Below are 20,563 nucleotides of genomic sequence, written 5' to 3' on the forward strand. Positions count from 1 at the left end.
TCAGCAGAGCTTTTAGCCTGCGGTTGGCGGCCGGCGACGGCATCAGCTCGACAAGCTCTTCATCATTCACGTTAATAAACTCGCGCAGCTCAAAGTAGCGCGCTAGCATCGCATAGGTCGACCCCCAGCGCGTTTGCTGACGTAGTTTAGGGCGGAGAGGCGTCTTCAGTCTTGATAAAAATATTAAATTTGAAATTAATAATTCCATAATTAAAAAAAAAACATTGATGGATAACTTACCTCATCTTGGCCGCTTGGGTCAGTGTCCTCAGGCGCTTCATCAGCGACTGGACTTGCTCGAGATCCTATTCGTGTGGGTCCAGTAGTGTCCGGACTGCGAGGTTCAACGATGGCTAGCGCAGCCAACAAGCGGCACGCCCATGAGGCGAGCAAGCCGCATGTTGACAGCGCAGTTGTCGCCAACCAAAAATATGCAGTTAGACAGTTCTTTACCAAAAAATGGCAGGAATGCCGATAATGCTGCCATATGGGACTCAGCATCAAACCGCCCGGTTGCGTCAATGACAATCGGTGCCAAAGACAGCAGGGGGTACCTGGGGCCGGCGCGCGTCTCGTAGCAGCCGAAGACGGCAAGGTAGTGCTCGGACCCGTGTGTCCACCCGTCCAGCATCAGCCCGAACTTGTCGGGCATCTCGTTGCCCACGTGCACCTCGACCGCCTTCGTGAGGCTCTCCATGTTCTCTCGCAGAGTCTTGGTCGAAACTGGGGGCAGTTTAGTGTACCTAACACAAATTTTGAAACAAGTTAAAATTTATAATAGGAAGTTGGGTCAAATAATAGCCAATAAAAACCTGCGAGTAGACTCCATTTCAACGAATGAGAGTGGGAGGTTACCGTTCACGACCCACTCCAGCCAGGTGTACCTCGTCGACGCCTTCTGGCGGACCCACGGGAGTAGGGTGCCCGTTGCGGCGGAGCTGGCATCCTCCATCTCCTGTTCGTAGCGAGGGTGGTCGGTGCGCACGTGGGACACCAAGTTGGTGTACCCCGTTTTGGGGGCGTGCTTGCGCGTCTTGCCGCAGGCCTTGCAGACCTGGAGACCAGTAGGATCCCCGTCCTCCGTTAGGTAGGGCTTAAAGAAAAATGAAGCGATTTGCTTCGGAGAGAACTTGCTCTGAGAGCGCTGGGATGGCATTAGGGAGACGTCGGACATGGCTAGGTAGTGAGAGATGGATTGTTTGAGGTATGCGAAATTGCAAAGTGAGATCGAGTCGGCTGAAGCAATTTGCAAGGAGCTCAGAGCCAACGAAAATCTGGTGGCTGTCGGTCAAGGTCGGCAATTAATTTCGTGTAGGTTTACATAAAATCCATAAATAAATTTCAGACTGTAGCCAAGGCCGTAAATAAATTATTATCTGAGATTTTAAAAATATATTTTCAGTAAATATATTTTTGCGGATCCCTGTTGGTAACCATGGTACTTACTGAGGGGTAGCATTGTACTTATACTTTACGCGTGTTTAGCACTGTTTTTACTTGAGACAAACTGTTTACGAGGTAGTTGTCTTCCAACACTTGTTTTCGGACGAGTACTAGTGTAAGAGGCCTACAAGGTTACCGATGCGTGTTCAGCAAACAACGTGCTGCACTAATTAGGTGCTTACACATCATCCCCAGTGGCTGCAATGGGTTCAATGCTAACTTTTGTGCGATACTTATAATATATTTCTGCTGGCTTTTAATTAAAGAAGCACTTCAGAATACTCCAACAACTGTATTTAATACTAGTTCATCTTAGGCTGGGATGCTAAAGATTTCTAAGTCAGACGTATGGTTTCTTAATCCTGGTTCCACTCCGTATTTCAAAGGTGGGAAGCGTGCGTCCCAAGGATGTGTTACCATAGAACGAACTTGCTATCGAACCCTTTCCTCAAGCACATATTATGGTTCGATAGCTCGATATTATCGAGTTACTTGATACAAGTTGTAGCTACAATTTTACCTGTCAGTATTAGTGACAAGGCGTTATTCGGCAATTTGGGTCTCACCGCTCAAGTGGAGCCCACAGTTTCGTCCAACAGACTCGCCATGAATCTACACCACGTTCTCTTCCTGACGGTGACCATTCTATTTGCCAGTGCACATGCTCTCTTGGCGACTGATGAAGCTAAGAGCTTAAGTTTGGGCCATCCTATGGTTGCGAACACCAACGAGGCCAGATCGTTACGAGTCGCAAAGGAACTCGGTGAGAATAAGGAGGAAAGGGGCAATCCTACTTCGGCACTAACGTCCAAGATCTCATCGATGATCCCCATCGACCTGAAACTAGCCGCGTGGCAGGCGCTGGGCAAGCCAAAGGCGTATGTCAAAACAAAATTAGGTTTGGACGGGCTCGAGGAAGCTCAACTAAAAGCCCACAAAAACTACGGACGTTTCGTGAAATATGTGGAGAAAGCTTTAGAGAATGATATTTGGAACAAGGCCATAGGAGGGTATTCTACGTACAAGTTTTGGAAAGACATGGGGTTTGATACAATCACTACTCTGAAACAGCTCAAAGCGATCCAACAAACCGAGAAATTCAAGCTCTACAAGCGCTACGCTATTAAATTTGATGATCTCGTCGTTAACAGATTTAAATCTGGTTATACCCAGCCCGATTGGGTTTTTGACAGCAAAACTACAGCAGCGGAAAAGTACGCGAGAGCAGAGATTTGGGCGGAAATGGGGAGGAAAGACATCGATGTGAAAGAGTTCTTGGGGTTGAGGTGGGCGAATGCAGAAAAACTTCGCATGAATTCGTTTTACAAACACTATGTGCAAGCAAAAGGCAAAACGGCCTGAATGAGCTAGTAAAGCTATGAAAACCTGAAGGAATCCGCGAATATATCTTCGGAATGAAGGTGGGTTGTTATTTTGAATTTAAAAAAAAAAAAAGTTGTCTTACTCACAAAAGTGCTACCCATTGTAGTTGAATGTATTTCGTACAACATGCGTATCTGTTAGTAGTAGAACCCTCGATTCTGCAGGCACCACCACGATACTAGCGGACCAATAGACAACAAAATGTTCTGGTACCTATCGGAAACAAACTACATAACGGCTCCAATTAGCCACACACTCTTAAGATCGACAGTCCAACAGATTTTTGACATGCAGCGCAAGTCCCAAACTTCATTAGGGCGCCAACCCTGGGTTGTAGTAGAACGAATCAGGTAACAGGAAGCATTATAACTCCACTTGATCGGGAATAAAATGATAGTTCTCCAGTTTTTTTTTTCACTACACACATAAAATCTTTGCTGTACATTTTAGCAAAAATCTCGTAGATTTTTCACGGGCCGAATCAGCCGCAAATGAGGCAGAGGAGTAGATCAAATCGCGTAGTTTTAAAAGCCTGGGTTTCTAGATAAAAAATATAGTATTTGTAATTTCAACTTGCCTCTTCCAAACTATTTTGTCTTCTGGGCGAATTTATACTATTTTGATTCTGTGGGGTTGCGTTACCAATTGAATAAACGAATCTTTAGAAGCGACAGGCTGCTGCTGAATGTTCAACTGTTCAAGTCTTGACTTTATTGGCAAATCTGTAGAATGGGTGGAAATTGGATGGACAGCCCTCAACAGATTAATTCCACGGTACTGTCAACATTCAGCTGACATCAAAATGTAAGCTGAACGTTGAGCAAAAGTGGCTTGTTTAAAGCATATTTGGCGTCGGATTGTCCGTATCTGAATGCTAGTTAAGAGCTACTACGGTCTTTGATCGCGAACTCTCGCAGGATTACTAGTTACACTTCTTCTCTTCGTGGGCGTGTTAAAGTCTTCGCTGCTTGGACTCGCGAGGACGTAACATCTGTGCGGGGACATTTCGTGAGCTAAAGAAGAAGCGCCACCATCTCGAACTGATATAAGAAAATGCGATTTTCTTAGCTTCTTTTACATCGCCTTGGCAGGTAAGTACTATTATCCAGTGATACTGAACCCCACACCCTGCGTTTTGCTGTACAGACTCTCTAGACCGCCGAAGCCTCCAACCAAGCCTCAACTCGCATCCGGGAATGCTTAACCTTATCCAGCCTTCTCCTGCGCTGCTTGTGCAGCGTCAAGAACACTCGTAATGACGTTCTTGTAGCAGTGCGGATGCGTCCGTTCGTACTGCGCCTTCATCCAACTGAGCGTCTCGTCGGACTGTTGATTCAAACTCTGTCTATCAGGGTCCGAGCGACGCACAGTGTCTTTTGCCGTAGTCATGGCCTGCTTAACCAGTTCCCATTCAAGTTCATTCTCCTCCTGCTTATGTCCCAGCAGCACAAGCGCCTTGTAGAAACCCTTAATCTCTTCCTCTTTGCTACGTTCGATGTCAATCTTGATTTTCTCCTCTCCAATCTTAAATTCCAGCTCGCAGTCTCGGTCCACGACGCCCGTCGACTCGAACTTGACGTGCTCCACTCTGTTACTTTTATATTCAAATCTCTCCACTAATTTCCGCGTCGTGGTGGACGTTTCCGCGCTCACTTTGATGAGTGCGCGGTTGGTGAAGGCGAACTCCTGGCGCACACACTGCAGCGCGTACAGGACTTCCTCGCCCGGCAGCAAATAGGACACCGCCCAGGCACTCGAGACATCCGTGACCACGTCGCATATGCCCGTCGTGCCCGCGATGTCGGACGCCAGGCCCTTGATCGCCGAGTTCGTGTTGCCCATGGCGTCCCGCGTGCGGAATCCGAAATGCCACCCTGATATTTTCAATGGATACACCCTAAACTAGCAACTCCCTTACAAAAATCATATTTGCACCCTATGACAGCAACGAAAGGTTGACAAGCGATATCTTTTGACTTTAGGTCCTTGTTACGCTTACTTCTTGCCTTCTGCGACCGTCTGGGCCATAGCACTAGTGATAACTTCGCGGTAGCAACGCGGGTTGCGTTGTTGGAAGGCGTCTTCAAGCCATGCTGCAGCTCCTGACGCTTGTGACACGAGGTCGTGGCCTGCCATGATCTTCAAGCTGTCTGCTGCGTCGTCCAAACCTTTCTCGGCCTGTCCCCAGCTGCGAGCACGGGACTTTTGCTCTCGAGCGAGGAGTAATAGTGTCTTGTAGAAACCTTTAACGAATTCTTCTTCCTTACGAGCGATGTCGATGGACACGTCGTATTCGCCAATTCTGAACTTGATCTCGCAGTCGCGATCCACTCGCCCCGTGGTCTCGAACAGCACGGCTGAGATTGGACAGTCTCGATATGTGGCGCGCTGCACGAGTTTCCGCGTGGTGGTGGCGTTTTCGCCCAACGTCATTATCAACGCCTCATTGGTGAAGGCGAACTCCTCTTTTGCGGACTCGAAGGCGAACAGGATGTCTTCACCCGGCAACAGATACGAGTTGGCATGCAACTTGCTGAAGTCCTTGGCGGTGTTGCAGATATCTGCAGTGCCCGTGAGATCCTTGGTCAGACCCTTGAACATAGTGGCAAAGGCTAGTGAACGGCCACGCTAAAATGAGAATGACCTTAGAGGTGGGCAAGAGACGACGGAGGTGAAAATCCACTCGATGAGAAGAATGTACCCACTTGGACTGCAACATAGCGAACAAGCGGGGGGCGAAAGTCTGCTCTTTGTCGAGGGCACCACTACGGCGGACATGATGGCCTCGAACAGAGTACATGGATGCATCGTACTTCAATACTCGAGCTAGTATAAAATGAAGCTGGATTTCCAAAGATGGGAAGCTGCTCAACCGTTGCAGCATACTACATGTAGTACCGCCGATTAGTCGAATACTCGGCTATAACTCGGGGATTGTGGGTTCCCCACGACGTACACAGCAGTCGTGACGAGCGCCTTCCAGCTCATTTACTAATCGACCAAGCTTCAGACACCGCTCCTCCTCAAAACACCATGTTGAAAGGGCTCGCCGGTGACTTGTCAGGCGCGGGTGACGTGTGCCACGTGATGCACGAGTTCTCCAAGTGTCTGGCTAACCAATACTTACTACCCAGCGAGAGCATCATGTTCTCCATGCAGTCGACCAAGGAGGAGTTCACATTCACGAACCACGCTCTGCTCAAGATCGCCGGTAGCAACTCCACCACGACGCGTAAGCTCACGGAGCGCTTCGATTACCGCAACGAGACCATCACGTCGGTGCAATTCGAGACTGCAGGACTCGTAGATCGCGACTGTGAAATCAAATTTAAGATTGGCGGTAAATCGGTGTCTATTGACGTGGCCAAAGCGGAGCAGGCCGATGCTCAGGACTTTTACAAGGTGCTGGAGATGCTGAGTCGCCGACAGATTCAAAACAACCGCGCGTGGGAGCATGGCTGTCTGGCGCTCAAATATTCCAGCGAGGCGATGTATTTGACGGAAAACAGTGGCCAGACGCTCATCAAGCAGACCGACGAGACGTCCACATGGATCGGCGAGCTCTACAAGCGCACCCATCCACTCTGCTACCGCGAATTCATCACCGGAGCCTTCCAGGAACTCAAACTCGTCGACAAGATGGAGCGCTTCCAGATACAACAGTAGCAAGACTACTAGGATAGTTACCTACTGTAGCAAGAGAATACCTCTATGAACCAGCACTGCATTTCCAACCTGTTCAAGTGGAGCGTAGCCATCTGTTGACTTACGTGTTGACTTATGATGGGGGTTGCTTTTTTCAACACATCAGTTGCAATTTCAGGTCATTGTTGGTGTGTACACACTAGGCGATCCAATCCCAATCACGAGCCGAAAGGAATTACCGTCCATCGGCCATGGCTTCGTCGCCGCGTAACTCGCGTTCCCGCTCGCGCTCACGTTCACCAACGCAGTCTGCGTCTCGGCGCTCTCCTGGTTGCAACGCGCGCAAAAGCTCCGCATCTCGCTCTCGCTCCCGTTCTGCCTCTCGGTCCGCGTCCAGTACGTGCCTTCCCTCCCTCCCTACGCGTTAAATATCCCTCCTAAAAATCCTCATTGTCCTGCATTCCATTAGAAGCGCGTTCGTCTGCTGATGAGAAATCCCCCAGTCGTAGCAAAGAAGCATCCAAATCGAAGACTGTGACGCTGCGCGTCGAGAACCTCACGCGCAACGTGAATGCCGACCACCTGCGCGAGATCTTCGGCAAGTTCGGTGTCGTCGTGCGCGTTGACATGGCCGTTCCTAGAGGCAAAGCCAGTGCCTTTGTGGCCTTTGCTGCTCAGAAGGATGCGGACAATGCCAAGGACCACATGCACGACGGCTGGCTGGACGGCAACAAGCTGCGCGTGCTGCCGGATGCCCCCAAGCCTGAGCCTAATCGCACGGTAACGCACTCGTCGCTGTCTCCAAGAAGCCGTAGTCGACGCGGCGGTCGCTTCCGGTCGCCTTCGCCGGCACGACGTGGAGGAAGAGGGCGACGCGCCGCGTCACCGTTCAGAGGACGCAGTCGGAGCCGCAGCTTTGGCAACCGACGTGGACGCTCCCGTTCGCCGGCATTCCGTCGCCGTGCGCCGTCGCCATTCCGTGGAGGACGACGCAGTCCGTTCCGGGGTCGTCGACGCTCTCCAAGTCCATTCCGACGTCGTCGTAGTCCCAGTCGTAGCAGAAGCCGCAGTCGGAGCTTCAGCAGAAGTCGCAGCCGCAGCTTTAGCCGTTCGCGAGGCCGCAGTCGAAGTCGCAGTGTGAGTCGCAGCCGGAGCCGCAGTCGAGGACATAGCTCTAGTAGCCGCAGTCGAAGCTCCAGTCGCGGCCGGAGACGCCGCAGCCCCAGTCGGAGCCGAAGCAGAAGCCGCAGCCGCAGCTAAGGACAGTACGAGCCTCAGTGATGGCCTGCACACTTGCTCAAGTGTTTTTGACTTTGCTGCTTTACTGCCGTTTCTAATGAATACATCACGTCCTTGGATTCTTGACAATTGCAAAACTACCAGACGTGCTTGCTTAGCTAGTTAACTCCCCCAATTTCTCTACGTACTTGACAGCATGCTGCGCCTCGCGTAGCGTCGCACAGGCGTGTTGACGCTGTCTCCATGTACGAGATCCTGCACATCATCGCTGGACAAAGCGCGATTCTCGAAGCCGCGTGTCCGGCGGTTCACTGATGGTCTGCGGAAGCTGCGCGAGGCAAAGTCGCTCGTGGTCGAGTTCTCCCGTACCCGGTCCAACGTGCTGATGGACGGTCGAGGATGAGCGCCGGCGTTTATCGTGGCGTTCTCGCGTGCTCTATTGCCTCCACTTCCACGCGAGAGCGCAGACACTGAGAAGAAGCGTCGTCGACCTTGACCGTGACGCGCGCCGCGGAAAACGTTGCCTGCTGACCGTGACGGAGACTCCTCTACCGACGTGACAGCACGTGCTGTACGCGTGTGTGGCAACCGCGTGCTCTCTGTGAAATCCAAGTCTCCATCCGAGTCGAACGGCAGACGGTGGAACGCCAGTGAGCCGCGACTGGCGTGGCGATCGAAGATCGACTTGGTTCTCTTGGCGTCGCGCGCGTATCTGTCGGTAGACATGAAGGACTCGACCATAACACTCTCGGCGTCGTAGCTGAACGCGCTGCCTCTTGTGATCGAGCGCCGGCTGCCAATGCGGCCAATAAGCGGGCGCGCGGCCATCACGACGGCAGGAGCCATCGGCTTGGTCACACTTGTATCGCGCATACTGGACGTCAGTACGGATCCGGCCACACGACCAGCTTCGCCGCCAAGTGCGCCCTCTGGAATCTTCTCGGCTGGCGGGAACGTGAGCAACTGGTCGGCGATGTGGGTGAGACCAAAGGCATTCACCTCTTGTGCTAAGTGCTTGTACGATGGCCGGAACATGCGCATGTATCCCTTCCACATAAAGTCGCGCGACAAGGCTGCGACCACGAGAAGCGGCAGGACTAACCAGAACGCGTCGATACGGAACGTGTTCGAGAACACGCCGTTCCAGTACGACGAGCTGACCGAGTCGCCGGCAGAAATGAAGGCTGCTGTGCCGATCCAGAGCATGAAAGACCCGATGTAGATGGCGATGTGAACAGGCCACCACATCTGCTGATGCAGACACAGTTTAAGCGTCACCACGATCAACACTATCGTAAATGACGTGCATCCATACACCCACATCGTGGGCGTGTCACCACCCGTAACCAGATAGCGCATCCCGTATACGACACCGAAGCAGATGATAAGCGACTCCCAGACACACGACGTTATCCAGGCCCACACAACTTTAGTGTTAAACCGCGTGTTCTCCTGACCGATACGGTATAACAGCGGATAACTGTGCGCAAGACACGCCGGTACGTCTTGTTCGAAGGTACTCACGAGGACAATCGGTAACGCGGTGAAGAGCAAGTTGTAGCCCTGAAGTCCCCATTCAAGGAAGAACTTCTGTCCCGAGTAGCCCGTGTAGATCATGTACCAAAACTGTGTCAAGTTCAGGATAACGTTCTTGTAGAAGATATACAGGATAAGCTTGCCCATACGCACATAGTTCCAGCGTCCATGAACCAGCAAAAGTCGCGATAAGAACCGGAACTGCGCAATAGCATAATCCGACGAGTTGGCCGCCTGCATACCTTCTTGGCCCGAGATACCCACACCCACGTGTGCTGCTTGGATCATCGAGACATCGTTGGCGCCATCGCCAATAGCTAGCGTTCGCATCTCCGGGTTATTATCCCGTACCAGGCGTACCAGCTGTGCCTTCTGAGCAGGAGAGACACGACACGCGATCACTGCGACGCACTTTTCAGCCACTTTAAGCAGCAATTCAGGACATTCTTCGAGTGCAAGTTCCAGCGTTTCTCCATCAATTACCAGCGCCAGCTCCTGCTGGTGCATTTCGGCCAAACTTTCAATACGCGTCAACCGTTTACGTTGATGTACAATCGACGAGCTTCGTGTCTCCAGCGGCGTCGAAGCAGCAAGAGCTCCACATGCAGTCGAAGCAGACGTGTCCTCGTTGTCCACTTCCCGAGCGTACGCTTCCAACTCGTCCACGATCGAAGCCAAATCTGGGTGGGTATCAGCCGAGATCACGACCCGTTCGATGTCTGAAGCCAAGAGACGACACGCAAAGCCGATGTTGATCGCCGTCTCCTCCTTGTCACCTGTAAGCATCCAGATCTTGATTGAAGCCTGACGTAACTTGTAGATTGTGTCGGGTACCTCGGCTTGAAGGCGGTCCTCGATAGCTGTTGCACCCAAGATGTCCAGGTTCTTCTCGATCTCCTCCATAAGCCGATCGATGTCGTTATCTTCGCCATTACGACGCAGATCAATCTGACGCATATCGTTGATTGCAGTGCGGTATCGAATCACCCACGACTCGAAGAATTCGGGATCAACGTCGGTCGTACCGATCACTAGAGTACGTAGACCCTCCGAGGCGAACTGTTCCATGTGCTGCAGCGTTAAATTACGCGTCTGTTTAACTGCAGGGTCATTTGTTGGTCTCAGACGCTCGTACATGACAGTATCTGCTCCCTTACAGAAGAGTTTCAGCGCTCCATTAGGCTCCTTGACGATAACCGACATCCGCTTACGTGTGCTGTTAAACTCAAGAACTTCAAGCACCTCGTACGTTCCAACAGCATGGTCTGCGACTGGCTGGTTGCAGACCATCGCGTCCGGGTTATCCACACACGAGAAATACTCCACCATGGCCTTACCAGGTCCACGAGCCACGAACTTGTAGCCGAAGCAGGCAGCCGCAGCGACCAGCGCTTGTTCATCCGGAGACGACGCACTTAAGCGAAGACTGTTGTCCGGAGCCTTCTCCGGCATGACTGTGTGGCACACAGCCAAGTGTTCAAAGAAGGCTCCAATAGCCTTCGCCTGCGCACTGTTCTTCTGTGCTAATGCGTCAAATACCGCGTCGTCCTGATAGTTCACGAACGGCGCTGTAACGACGCGATCTGTTGGCGGATTGTTCGAGTCTGGCGCAGTATCCACGCGGTCTTTCCTCATCGGTACAGCGCAGCCTCCACCGGGAGTCACAGCGTAGAAAGAAGAGGTCGTAGGAGCTTCTTCCTGTTGACGTTTCCTGGCTGCAATACCCACTTCTGTCTCGCCGTGACCATAGGCTACTCCATTGATGGAACACTTACGGAACTCCATGATGTTACACGTCAACGTACCGGTCTTGTCCGAGAAAATGTAGTCGATCTGACCCAGTTCCTCATTCAGAGACATTGTACGCACTTGACACGGCGTGTCTGTGTCTTCATGATACATTTCCAAGTCGTTGTTCATAAAATACGACTGCATGAACTTCACAGACGTCATACTCACATACAGCGACACTGGGATGAAGGAATTCAGCAGTAAGAAATAGTACAATACCATGATAAAGAAATTCCCCACTGGAGACTTGATTGCTGTCGAGCCGCCGTCGTACAGATACCACGCCGCCTTGTGCTTGTCCTTATCCAGATACTTCGCATTCCAGACCGTCGATAAGATAGCTCCGGTCAAGCACAGCACCACCATAAGCACACAGATGTATAAAATCTGTCTGTTAAGCCGTCGTTCCATGTTGCTCCACTTCATAGGCTCAGAAGATGAAGCCATCATGATCTTGGTGTCCGGCCCAGTGTTCACTACCAATCCATAGATATACTCCGTGTTACGTAGAGTTGAGCCACGTAACACGATAGCATTGGTCGTAATGACCTCCTTCTTGCCCCCTTCAAGTGTCATTGAGCCACTAAAACGGTGGATTGAGTTATTAGGAGTCTCACACACCACAGTTCCCTTCAGATTCCCCACTGCTGCGTCGTTTAGTAGCACTGTATAGGTGCCTTCCAGACCTTGTCGGAGCTTAAGATTCGTCTCTCCATCAAGTGATTTGGTCTCCACGTAACAGATACCCGCCGGATTGTTAGGATCTGGCTCACAGGCGCCTAAAATCACCAGATCCGCCGGCACGGGGTCTCGGTTAGCCACTTTAACGACATCTCCGACCTGTAACGTATGCCATTTGGCAGGTTCGAACGATCTCGTGTCTCTCTGGTATCTCTGACAGGGCAAATTATTGGCGATATGGTCCGCTTTGTGACGCTTATAGTCCTCCAGACACGCGAAGAACATGTCGATGAGCACAATAATGGACAATGCCGGTAAAGAAGCAGGGAATCCCCCCGTATTGGAAATGGGCTTGATGGTCTGCATGATGGAAATGACCAGGAAATACGCATTCGCCAGCTTGCTGAACTCGTAGAAGAGCAATTTGGGCAAGAAGTTGTAGATAGTGAAGCGACTGGTGATGACCAGATTGGAGCAATAGCCCAGCGCCGCGTTCTTCTCGGGGGCATTCAGGTACACGTACCGGTAGTCCTGGTCGTCTGTGTCCTCCTCGTCGCGCTTTGTGTCCTCCTGGACCTGACTTAATTCGGTCTGGCTGCCCACATCGTCCACCTGGACGTCCACCACGTCGCTGCCCAAGATGCTGTCGGCCTCGATCTCGTCCTGAAGGGGCGATGGTTGCGCCAGGAGCGCGTAGGGCGCGGTGGGCGTGCCGCCGTCCTCGTCCCTAGGCATATGCGTAGCGGAGACGAATGGAGAGTGGCGATAGGCAGATGGATAGCACTACGGCAGATGGCTTGTGTCTGGTTGTTGCTGTTGTCTTTTGAGACTGATCAGAGAAGCCATTTTGGGAATTTCATCTCTTTTGGTGCATAAATGCGACAGAACAGATATTGGGATAAAGAATAACCTGCTGAAGAAATTATTGGATTGAAAAGGGGAGAAAAGATTGATTGAAAGTTGATTTCGACCGATATTTGATACCCTACTGATGTGAATAGCTGTGTTGGTTCCATGCAGTTGAGGAGGGGATATCAATCTGAGCTGTGGTCTGGATCATTACGACGCCGCTGGACTGCTGTTCGCACGAACAGATTGCCACCTTGCCACGATGTCACGCGGTTGTGTAGGTACACTGCTCTCCATGAGCGAGATTCACATTTCCAAGCGGTCCTTGGCGACCTCGCTATCGGCGAGTTACCAATATCGGCTGCGCCCCACAACTTATTTGTCACCCTTTGAAAGGAGGGATGCGCTCGTGCCACAATCAGCGAGCGACGCCTCCATGTACATGTACCTTCAATGGGCGCAGCAGTATCCGATCATTTCAGATTCCGAAAAGGTTGGTGTGGGCCTGGTCGTTAGGCTATTTGCACATGCATGGGTACATTTACCCGCGTGTATTGCTGCTAACTCGGTTTACGAACACAAGTATAGTTGCCTTTTCAATGGGTTTTCGGTGCTGGAAGTCGTGGACGGCACGTCGCTTATCCAGTGCGGGACAAAACTGCTGGACTATCTCACCGATCCAATACAGTGTGCCTCATTTGGAAGAGAGATCGTTATCAACCGTCCTCTCCAGAGTGAAACAGAGATGGAACGTATATCCATGCACTTTGTCTACTACACAACATGCTTAATAGTAGATTCCATTCGGGTGCAGCCTGCAATTGATTCTGTTTTATAGAATCCTCTTCATCAAGTTTTTCTTTGCGGTCACGGTGGTATAATACATGTAGTGGATCACCTGCCGCGCCTCGTTGAACGGATTGATTATGGTACGTATAACCATCGATTCCTTCACTGTCTCGCAAGCGCATGTGGAAACAATACCTTGGGCTAACATGTAAGCAAGAAATGGAGTGTCGGGGAATACTCTGCATCTCTCAAAAATAGGCTGCAGTTCGATTGGCCGGGTGAGAGCGGGACCGCTCTGAGATCTATTACTGTGCATCGACGCTGTTGCCTTATCAAGCAGACACGTTATTGTTGTAAGTGCACGGGAACAGCAGCATGTCAAGACCTTCGTCAGTAGCCAAGGTGGAGGTGCGGCAATTAGGCCATGAGATCAAGCGTCAGCCCAGCGAAAAACACCCGAGACGTTCATGGGGTACAGGCACCGCGGGGCCACGGGAAGGCCAGTACTTGGTTGGCCGTAGAGCCAGGAAGACGCTCATGCGACGGCACATATTCAACCTGCTCCGTCGTCTCGTAGTAATCGCCGCTTCCATCCAGTACATCGTTGTCTCCATGACCGCAACTGAACGCACAATTCAAGCTCTGAAGGGTGATCATAACCCGCCCGAGTCATTTCGAGTCTTCACAGCGTCCCTTATCGCTGGGTACGTGGGCAAAGGTCTCATCCGAGACAGCGCCCTCTTTCAAAAAGTATTGGAAAACGATACTACTCCCCGAGACCACGCGGTGTTTCTGGAAGCCAAGAACCAAACCTCATTCCAGAATTGCTCTGGTTTACCCAAATTCAATCCTAAAATCTACAGTTTCGAGTATTTGAGTCACGCTTATCTCCAGATGGCGGATGCTGCGAAATATAACGTCACTGTTCTTGAAGACTTTGAGCTCGTGACAGTCGTAGTAGACTGTAGCTTCACCAATCTCAAGTCAGGAGACAACGCCATGGTGCGATTCTTTAACTTGGTGCGTTCACGAGTTGATCCAACAGATCTGCACATGGTTACCATGTCACTCAATGTCCAAGATTACGAGATTCGCAGTCAAAAGAAGACGGGACCCTGCATTTTGACCATGATTTCGATAGTAAAAGACATGAGTGCGGGGGCTACAGGGGAGTTCTATCTTATGGCGCTAACGTATCCGTACAAGCGCTCAATGGGGTTTGAGGTGTACGAGTTTATGGGGATAACCATCGATAGCTATCTGGAGCTGCGTACTATACCAGAAGACCCACTTACACAGCCAGCAAATCGCGTGATCACGGCGAGGAAACGTGGTTTCTATGATGGTCAAGAACAGTCGAATATTCGGTATATGTACACAATGCTGGATACAAACGCGACGACGGCAATGACTCGCTGGGAGTGGCTTGGTGAGGCTGTAATTTCGGATTCGTGGGCCTGGGTACACGGGTTGCACCTCATCTTCGGGTTACAGACGATCTTCTCTCTAATTGTGCTATGTCTGGTGGCATTCCAGAATGCTCGGTCTGGAAAACTTTGGATCGGAGACCCGTTTGCTTCCGTTTCGACAACCACTCTTGTCACACGTGGTGTACTAGTGGTGATCTCGTGGTACTTGAATTCGTTCTGGATGTTGTTTGAGTTTTGCTTGTCTATTGCTGGCAAAATCTCCAAGACCCAGATTGTAAGAGTTCACACTGAGCTGGTACATGCGGATGTTCTCGTCGTATATTTGAGCTTGGTTGGTCTGCTGAGCTCCATTTTCCGGGAACGGATAGACCCATCGGTCGCTATATTTCTGTTTGAAATTATTTTTTCAAAGCACCAAACTCTTCTCACTACTGCAGCAGCAGTTAAAAAGGAGGTTGTGACGTACTCCGATAAAGTCTTTTACATGGGCGTACCGAAGGTCTCATCGGCTGTAGCAGCCATGTCTCCATTGCGATTGTGGAGTGCGTTCCAGATACCGCTTAGTAAAGACGGCACATTCCTCTTTACGTCATTTTTTCCGAATGCCATTTTACTATCGATTATCGCGGGTTTTGCTATTTTGCATAAAATTTATCGGCACTTCTACCCGGAAAAGCATCGACAACGATCAAGTGTACTAAGCACAGAGCGATCGTCAGTTAATGAGAGGACAGAGCTTGCGTTGAAAGGCAACCTCACGAACTTCGAGATCTCAACGGGTGCTGAGCTTCGCACTCGGTTTGGTATCATCTCCGACTATAACAACTACGTTTACTTCAAAGGCATGAAGTTCGCGTCAGCTGATGGGGTCTACTGTTCCGGGTATGTCATCGTGAATGGTAAAATGCTTGTGGGAGTCAAGGATCTCTTGTCGATCGGCCTTATTAAAGCCACTCATTCCAGGTTTACGAACGTCTATGTATATGAAGTGGAAGGCAATACGGTGAAGGATACAGCACGACTGGTTTATCCGAATACGTTCACATGGTCTGATCTCTGGCATTTAAATGTCACGGTACTACTTTAACCAACAGGGGGAGGGGGTTAGCTGCGCAGCGAGTAACTTTGTGATTTGGAACAGTTCAATTCGAGTGAAACTGATCACCGACGCCATGTACTCCGAAGCATCGACTGCTCGCTGCTATACCAGTCTCAGGCTTTATCGGGAAATGCCATTTCTAAAGGAGAGCGTGTTGCTGATAACGCAATAAAATTGTGGTTTCCAACTGCTATCGTCGTTACATGCTTTACAAAACAAAGCATATATCATTTTGTTTGCTCACCATCTCGTAAATTTGGGTCATACTTCTGATCTCCAGTTTGTGTGAGCGTTCCAGGTTGGTCTACGTTCACGATTCAAGATTGTATTCGACCCCATCCAACATGCTTTGAGTCAAATGTGGAACACGTTCGTGCCGTCCACATCCTGTCAACAACAGCATCAACACCTTATTTAAGTAGCACGGGAGAGATTCTCCTAAACCCCAAGCAGGGCTCACAATAGAAAAATGCAGCAGAGCACTCCGTTTCGTACGCTCACTTGCCAACAATAGCACCTCCCGCAAGAGCAGTCAACAACCCACATTAGATCTTTTCTCGACACGTAACAACGAGTCACTCCCTATGAACATGCCTCCAGTCGAAAATGGTAATAGCTTCTGGGGGACGGCAATGGCGAAGGTGCAGGTAAAAGCGCAGGGCAGTGGTGTATCCAAGCGCTCGGTTCGCACCTCGCTCTTCAGTCGCGAAAAACTGTACGTCGTTCAAGATAAGCAGTCCCGAAAAACGACGTCAGGGAAGGGTTTCCGCTCTGGCCAGCCTAGATCGAAGCAAAAGTTCTCGAAATGGCAAGTGTTCAACATCGTCCGTCGGCTTGTGGTCATTGCCGCTGCAATCCAGTATCTCTACATCTCCTTGTTGGCCACTTGGAGGACGATCGACGTTCTTCGATCGATGACCAATCCAAAACAATCTTTTGGAGTTCTCACGTCGTCACTGATTGGGGACTACGTTGGGGACGGTCTCATTCGAGACAGCAAGCTGGTTCAGGATGTGTTGGGTGGAGATACAACACCACGAGACTACGCTCTCTTCCTCGAATCTGACACACAAGTCTCGACCTCAAATTGCTCGGACGTGCCGCTATTCAACTCGGACATTTACAACAACGCGTTCCTCGGTCGCACCTACATGGAAGTAGTTCGTGATACCAGCTATAACACGACAATCCTCACAGAGTTGGAGCTTGTGGCTGTGGTCGTGGACTGCACCACTACCCAGTTGAAGACGGGGGATCCGTCCATTGTACGGGTTTTCAACATAGTGCGGTCTCTCAATGACACTACCGATGTGTCTTTAGTCGAGATGTCGCTGTCGGTGCAGGACTACACTATGTGGTCGTACAAGAAATACGGCCCAGCGATTGTTGGAATGGTTACGGTTATCCATGACATGCAGGCAGACATAACCAAACAGATCTACATGATGGCACCAACGTATCCGTATCAGCGCTCTATGGAGTTTGAAATTTTCGACTTCATACGGATAACCAACAACAGTTACAGAGAACTGCAAAGTATCCCAAAGGAACCGGAGACAGAGCCAGTAAAGCACTTGGTCACGTCACGGAAACGTGGCTTCTTCGATGGTGACGTCCAGGCAAATATCCACTCCATGTACTCGTTACTCGATAAATCTGACCCAAAAAGTGCGTTAACGACTTGGGAATGGTATGGCGAGTCTCAAATTGAAGACACGTGGGCCTGGGTGCACGGAGTTCATCTCGTCTTCGGCATCCAGACGCTTGTTTCGTTAATCGTGCTGTTTCTAGTGACGTACCAGAATTTTCGAGCGGGAAAAATATGGATCGGTGACCCATTTTCTCCCGTATCGACTGCGACGTTCGTGGGTCGCGCACTCCTTGTAATGCTGTCGTGGTACGTCAACTCATTCTGGACTTTGTTTGAGTTCGCGCTGTCCAATGCTGCAAAGCTGTCAGGAACCGAGATTGTTCACGTTCACAAAGAACTGGTCCACGCTGACGTCCTGGTCGTGTATCTCGGTCTTGTGGCGTTTCTAAGCTGGTTGGCTCGAGAACGAATTGACCCCTCGGTTGCTATCTTCATGTTCGAGATTATCCACAAGCATCGCTTGAGCTTCATCAAAATCTCTCCCCCAATTCTACGTAAAATCGTGAATTACTCGAACAGTGTGTTTCAACTGGGCAATGCTCCAAAGTCTGCTGCTGTTGCCGAGATGTCTCCGCTGTCCTTCTGGCGCACCTTCCAGATCCCTACAAAGGATGGCACGTTCCTCGCTGCATCATTTTTCCCAAAGATCAGCTTGTTGGGGATGATCGGTTTCTATGCCGTTATGCGTAAGATTTATCGGTACTTCTTCCCAGAACGAGTTCAACATAGATCAGGGCAAAGCACGAATGTTTCAGGGAATGAGAAGGCAGCACTCGCGCTGAAAGGGAATTTTACCAACTTTGAATTATCGACGGGTGCAGAGCTTCAGACACGCTTCGGGATTATCTCGGACTACAAGAACTACGTGTACTTCAAAGGGATGAAATTCGCGTCTGCAGACGGTGTCTATTGCTCTGGATATGTGATCGTAAACGGCAAATATTTGGTGGGAACCAAAAACTTACTTGCGATTATCATGATGAAACTGGTGCGCGCTCGCTTTACCAATGTTTACACGTACGAAGTGGACGGCAACACAGTCAAAGAGACCGCAAGACTTGTATATCCAGAGACCTTCACGTGGTCCGACTTGTGGCGTCTCAATGTCACAGTGCTGCTCTAACATTCGGTTTAATACAGCACATCACACAGTATTAGAGTTATCGCAGTATTGTCCTGTCAGTTTCGAGATAAACTGTAGATGCAAGCGGAACTTACATGTCAATTCATAATCAATTTTTCGGCTTTCGGATGTGCAGCATTCGCAGTTGATGGAGAGTATACAACGATACATTTATAACAAAAAAATAATGAAATAAAAGCAATCCATTAAGTATCGGCAAGAACCTGTAGAGATAATCTAATAAGGCTGACACCTGTTATATTATCTCAGTAACTAAACTAGTTAATGTAAAATACTGTACTGGAATCTCCGTACAATACTTATTTTGGAATGCCTGCTTGAGCCGATGTGAAGAGAGATAATTTACATGAACACTATGTATCCGGTTGTTATGGGTGTTTGGCTAGACGAAATTCAAGTTGGAGGCTTGATCACTGACGACACATGAATACTGTTGTGTTTTCATCTTCATTTTGCCAATATTTCCAATGGAAGCCTTCTAAAAACAATTTGATCAGGTAAATCGATATTTTTTTCTTAAATTACAAAGCGGTTTAATGCTCATCAAGAACGGTTGCTGAAGGGCGAGCAAGACTGAGTATTTTTAATCTTTCTGTTTTTAATTTGATAAAACAACAACCATACCAACGAATCGGATCGCTTTCTAACTCAGAAATCAATTTCATTTCAGAGTTAGAAAGCGATCCGATTATACAACTATGCGCTGCGAAGAAGGGTGAACGTACATGAATCCCGATTGTTTGTCCTACTTTCTAACCTCCTTGTGTACGTCTTGCGTGTAGCCAGGAGCTGGATCTTGAATTATAGTGTCTAAGAAGTCGGCGATGGCGTTGAATCATGGCATTTAGGCTGTCGGAGTAGTGGATCCCCTTGGAGATGCTTGAAAACCGCGCTCGATACACGGGAGTTGATGCCGTGCTCCCTTTTCAAGTATGCGAGTACGGTCTCCTCGGCGCGCTTCCCATGATCAAACACTCGGTCCCGGTAGTCCGCGGCCTTTTGGCCGAGCACAAAGCCGTCTTCAAGAAACAGCTTCATGAACGCAACTAGCAGCTTGCTTTCGACCGCTGCTGCTTTGGTTCTCCGGCATGCCAGCGTGGCTCTTGCGCATACCAGGTAAACCAACTTGCGTGAAATTGCGTAACAAGATCCTCTGCGTTGTTTCTTCTTGGGCTCGCTCACATCTGCTGTGTCTTCATCTTGCCTGTTTCTCTTGTGCGTTGCAGCTACAGGATCTCCGTTTAGCTTTGCCTCTAGCATGTCCATGCGGGCATCTTGGAGCTTGGAATTCTCGATAAGGTGTTTAAAGACAGCGACTTCGTGAACGGTGATCTTCTGTTCTTGGCTTGGCTCTCTTGGGTTGAACTCGTGCTTGCGTGGTGGTGTGGGGGTTCTTCACTTTCTTTACAGGGGTTCCGAGCTTCAACAAGATGGGCTGACCAGGCAAGGAGATCCGCAAGCGTACGCCCAGCGTGTGCAACACAGGTTTCGAGTCGATTCACCGCAGGACTTTTAGGATTCAAGTCCTCCAATACAGGATAGTGTCGAGCGAGGCAGGCGGTAAGAACATCCAGAACCTTTCGGCTGATGTTGAAGGCCTCCGTCTCAAGCTGGTAGCAAGCTGCGAATAGTACCCGTTGAAACCGAGCGATCGAGCCAAGCGTGCGCGTCGTCGAAGCTGGACAGGTCTTGGAGATGGACAGCAGCCGACGGTTTGTATCCGCTCAATACCTTGACAATCATGTGATCTTCTCTACTCGTATGAATATGTAGTTGGATCCCTTGTTTGGGGTGCTTAGATTCCAAGATCTGGAGCCCAAGATCCAGCGAGCAGTCATCTTCTCGCAGCCGTTGGCATGGTGTGCCCCACCGCGGCGGAAGGA

General features: G+C 50.1%; 8 protein-coding genes across 8 annotated transcripts; 5 read left to right on the forward strand and 3 right to left on the reverse strand.

Moving 5' to 3' along the window:
* Positions 1 to 2,049: 2,049 nt before the first annotated feature.
* On the forward strand, positions 2,050 to 2,805 carry PPTG_06689 (hypothetical protein; the record flags this gene model as incomplete). The annotated part of the gene is made up of 1 exon (XM_008900730.1): positions 2,050 to 2,805. One exon carries the CDS (start codon positions 2,050 to 2,052, stop codon positions 2,803 to 2,805), a length of 756 nt encoding a protein of 251 aa, XP_008898978.1.
* A 1,227-nt stretch (positions 2,806 to 4,032) lies between these two features.
* PPTG_06690 (hypothetical protein) lies at positions 4,033 to 4,668 on the reverse strand (the record flags this gene model as incomplete). The annotated part of the gene is made up of 1 exon (XM_008900731.1): positions 4,033 to 4,668. One exon carries the CDS (start codon positions 4,666 to 4,668, stop codon positions 4,033 to 4,035), a length of 636 nt encoding a protein of 211 aa, XP_008898979.1.
* Positions 4,669 to 4,821: 153 nt separating this feature from the next.
* Positions 4,822 to 5,427, reverse strand: PPTG_06691 (hypothetical protein; the record flags this gene model as incomplete). The annotated part of the gene is made up of 1 exon (XM_008900732.1): positions 4,822 to 5,427. The coding sequence occupies one exon, from the start codon at positions 5,425 to 5,427 to the stop codon at positions 4,822 to 4,824; it is 606 nt and encodes a 201-aa protein (XP_008898980.1).
* A 262-nt stretch (positions 5,428 to 5,689) lies between these two features.
* PPTG_06692 (hypothetical protein) lies at positions 5,690 to 6,675 on the forward strand. Its single transcript, XM_008900733.1, has one exon. It carries the CDS (start codon positions 5,860 to 5,862, stop codon positions 6,490 to 6,492), a length of 633 nt encoding a protein of 210 aa, XP_008898981.1. The 5' UTR covers positions 5,690 to 5,859; the 3' UTR covers positions 6,493 to 6,675.
* PPTG_06694 (hypothetical protein) lies at positions 6,573 to 12,550 on the reverse strand. The gene has a single exon (XM_008900735.1). It carries the CDS (start codon positions 12,451 to 12,453, stop codon positions 7,891 to 7,893), a length of 4,563 nt encoding a protein of 1,520 aa, XP_008898983.1. The 5' UTR covers positions 12,454 to 12,550; the 3' UTR covers positions 6,573 to 7,890.
* PPTG_06693 (hypothetical protein) lies at positions 6,664 to 7,870 on the forward strand. Its single transcript, XM_008900734.1, has 2 exons — positions 6,664 to 6,867; positions 6,941 to 7,870. The coding sequence occupies exons 1-2, from the start codon at positions 6,723 to 6,725 to the stop codon at positions 7,729 to 7,731; spliced, it is 936 nt and encodes a 311-aa protein (XP_008898982.1). The 5' UTR covers positions 6,664 to 6,722; the 3' UTR covers positions 7,732 to 7,870.
* A 977-nt stretch (positions 12,551 to 13,527) lies between the features above and the next one.
* Positions 13,528 to 16,050, forward strand: PPTG_06695 (hypothetical protein). The gene has a single exon (XM_008900736.1). It carries the CDS (start codon positions 13,732 to 13,734, stop codon positions 15,871 to 15,873), a length of 2,142 nt encoding a protein of 713 aa, XP_008898984.1. The 5' UTR covers positions 13,528 to 13,731; the 3' UTR covers positions 15,874 to 16,050.
* Positions 16,051 to 16,517: 467 nt separating this feature from the next.
* PPTG_06696 (hypothetical protein) lies at positions 16,518 to 18,859 on the forward strand (the record flags this gene model as incomplete). The annotated part of the gene is made up of 1 exon (XM_008900737.1): positions 16,518 to 18,859. One exon carries the CDS (start codon positions 16,518 to 16,520, stop codon positions 18,657 to 18,659), a length of 2,142 nt encoding a protein of 713 aa, XP_008898985.1. The 3' UTR covers positions 18,660 to 18,859.
* Between the last annotated feature and the right edge of the window lie 1,704 nt (positions 18,860 to 20,563).

This window comes from Phytophthora parasitica, assembly GCF_000247585.1.
Source record: "Phytophthora parasitica INRA-310 unplaced genomic scaffold supercont2.10, whole genome shotgun sequence".
Classification (NCBI taxonomy): Eukaryota; Oomycota; class Peronosporomycetes; order Peronosporales; family Peronosporaceae; genus Phytophthora; species Phytophthora nicotianae.

Coding starts and splice junctions, on each gene's coding strand:
- PPTG_06694 (XM_008900735.1), bottom strand. CDS start 12,453: ATGCCTAGGGACGAGGACGGCGGCACGCCCACCGCGCCCTACGCGCTC.
- PPTG_06692 (XM_008900733.1), top strand. CDS start 5,860: ATGTTGAAAGGGCTCGCCGGTGACTTGTCAGGCGCGGGTGACGTGTGC.
- PPTG_06693 (XM_008900734.1), top strand. CDS start 6,723: ATGGCTTCGTCGCCGCGTAACTCGCGTTCCCGCTCGCGCTCACGTTCA. Junction 6,868..6,940: donor TGCCTCTCGGTCCGCGTCCA/GTACGTGCCTTC, acceptor GCATTCCATTAG/AAGCGCGTTCGTCTGCTGAT.
- PPTG_06695 (XM_008900736.1), top strand. CDS start 13,732: ATGTCAAGACCTTCGTCAGTAGCCAAGGTGGAGGTGCGGCAATTAGGC.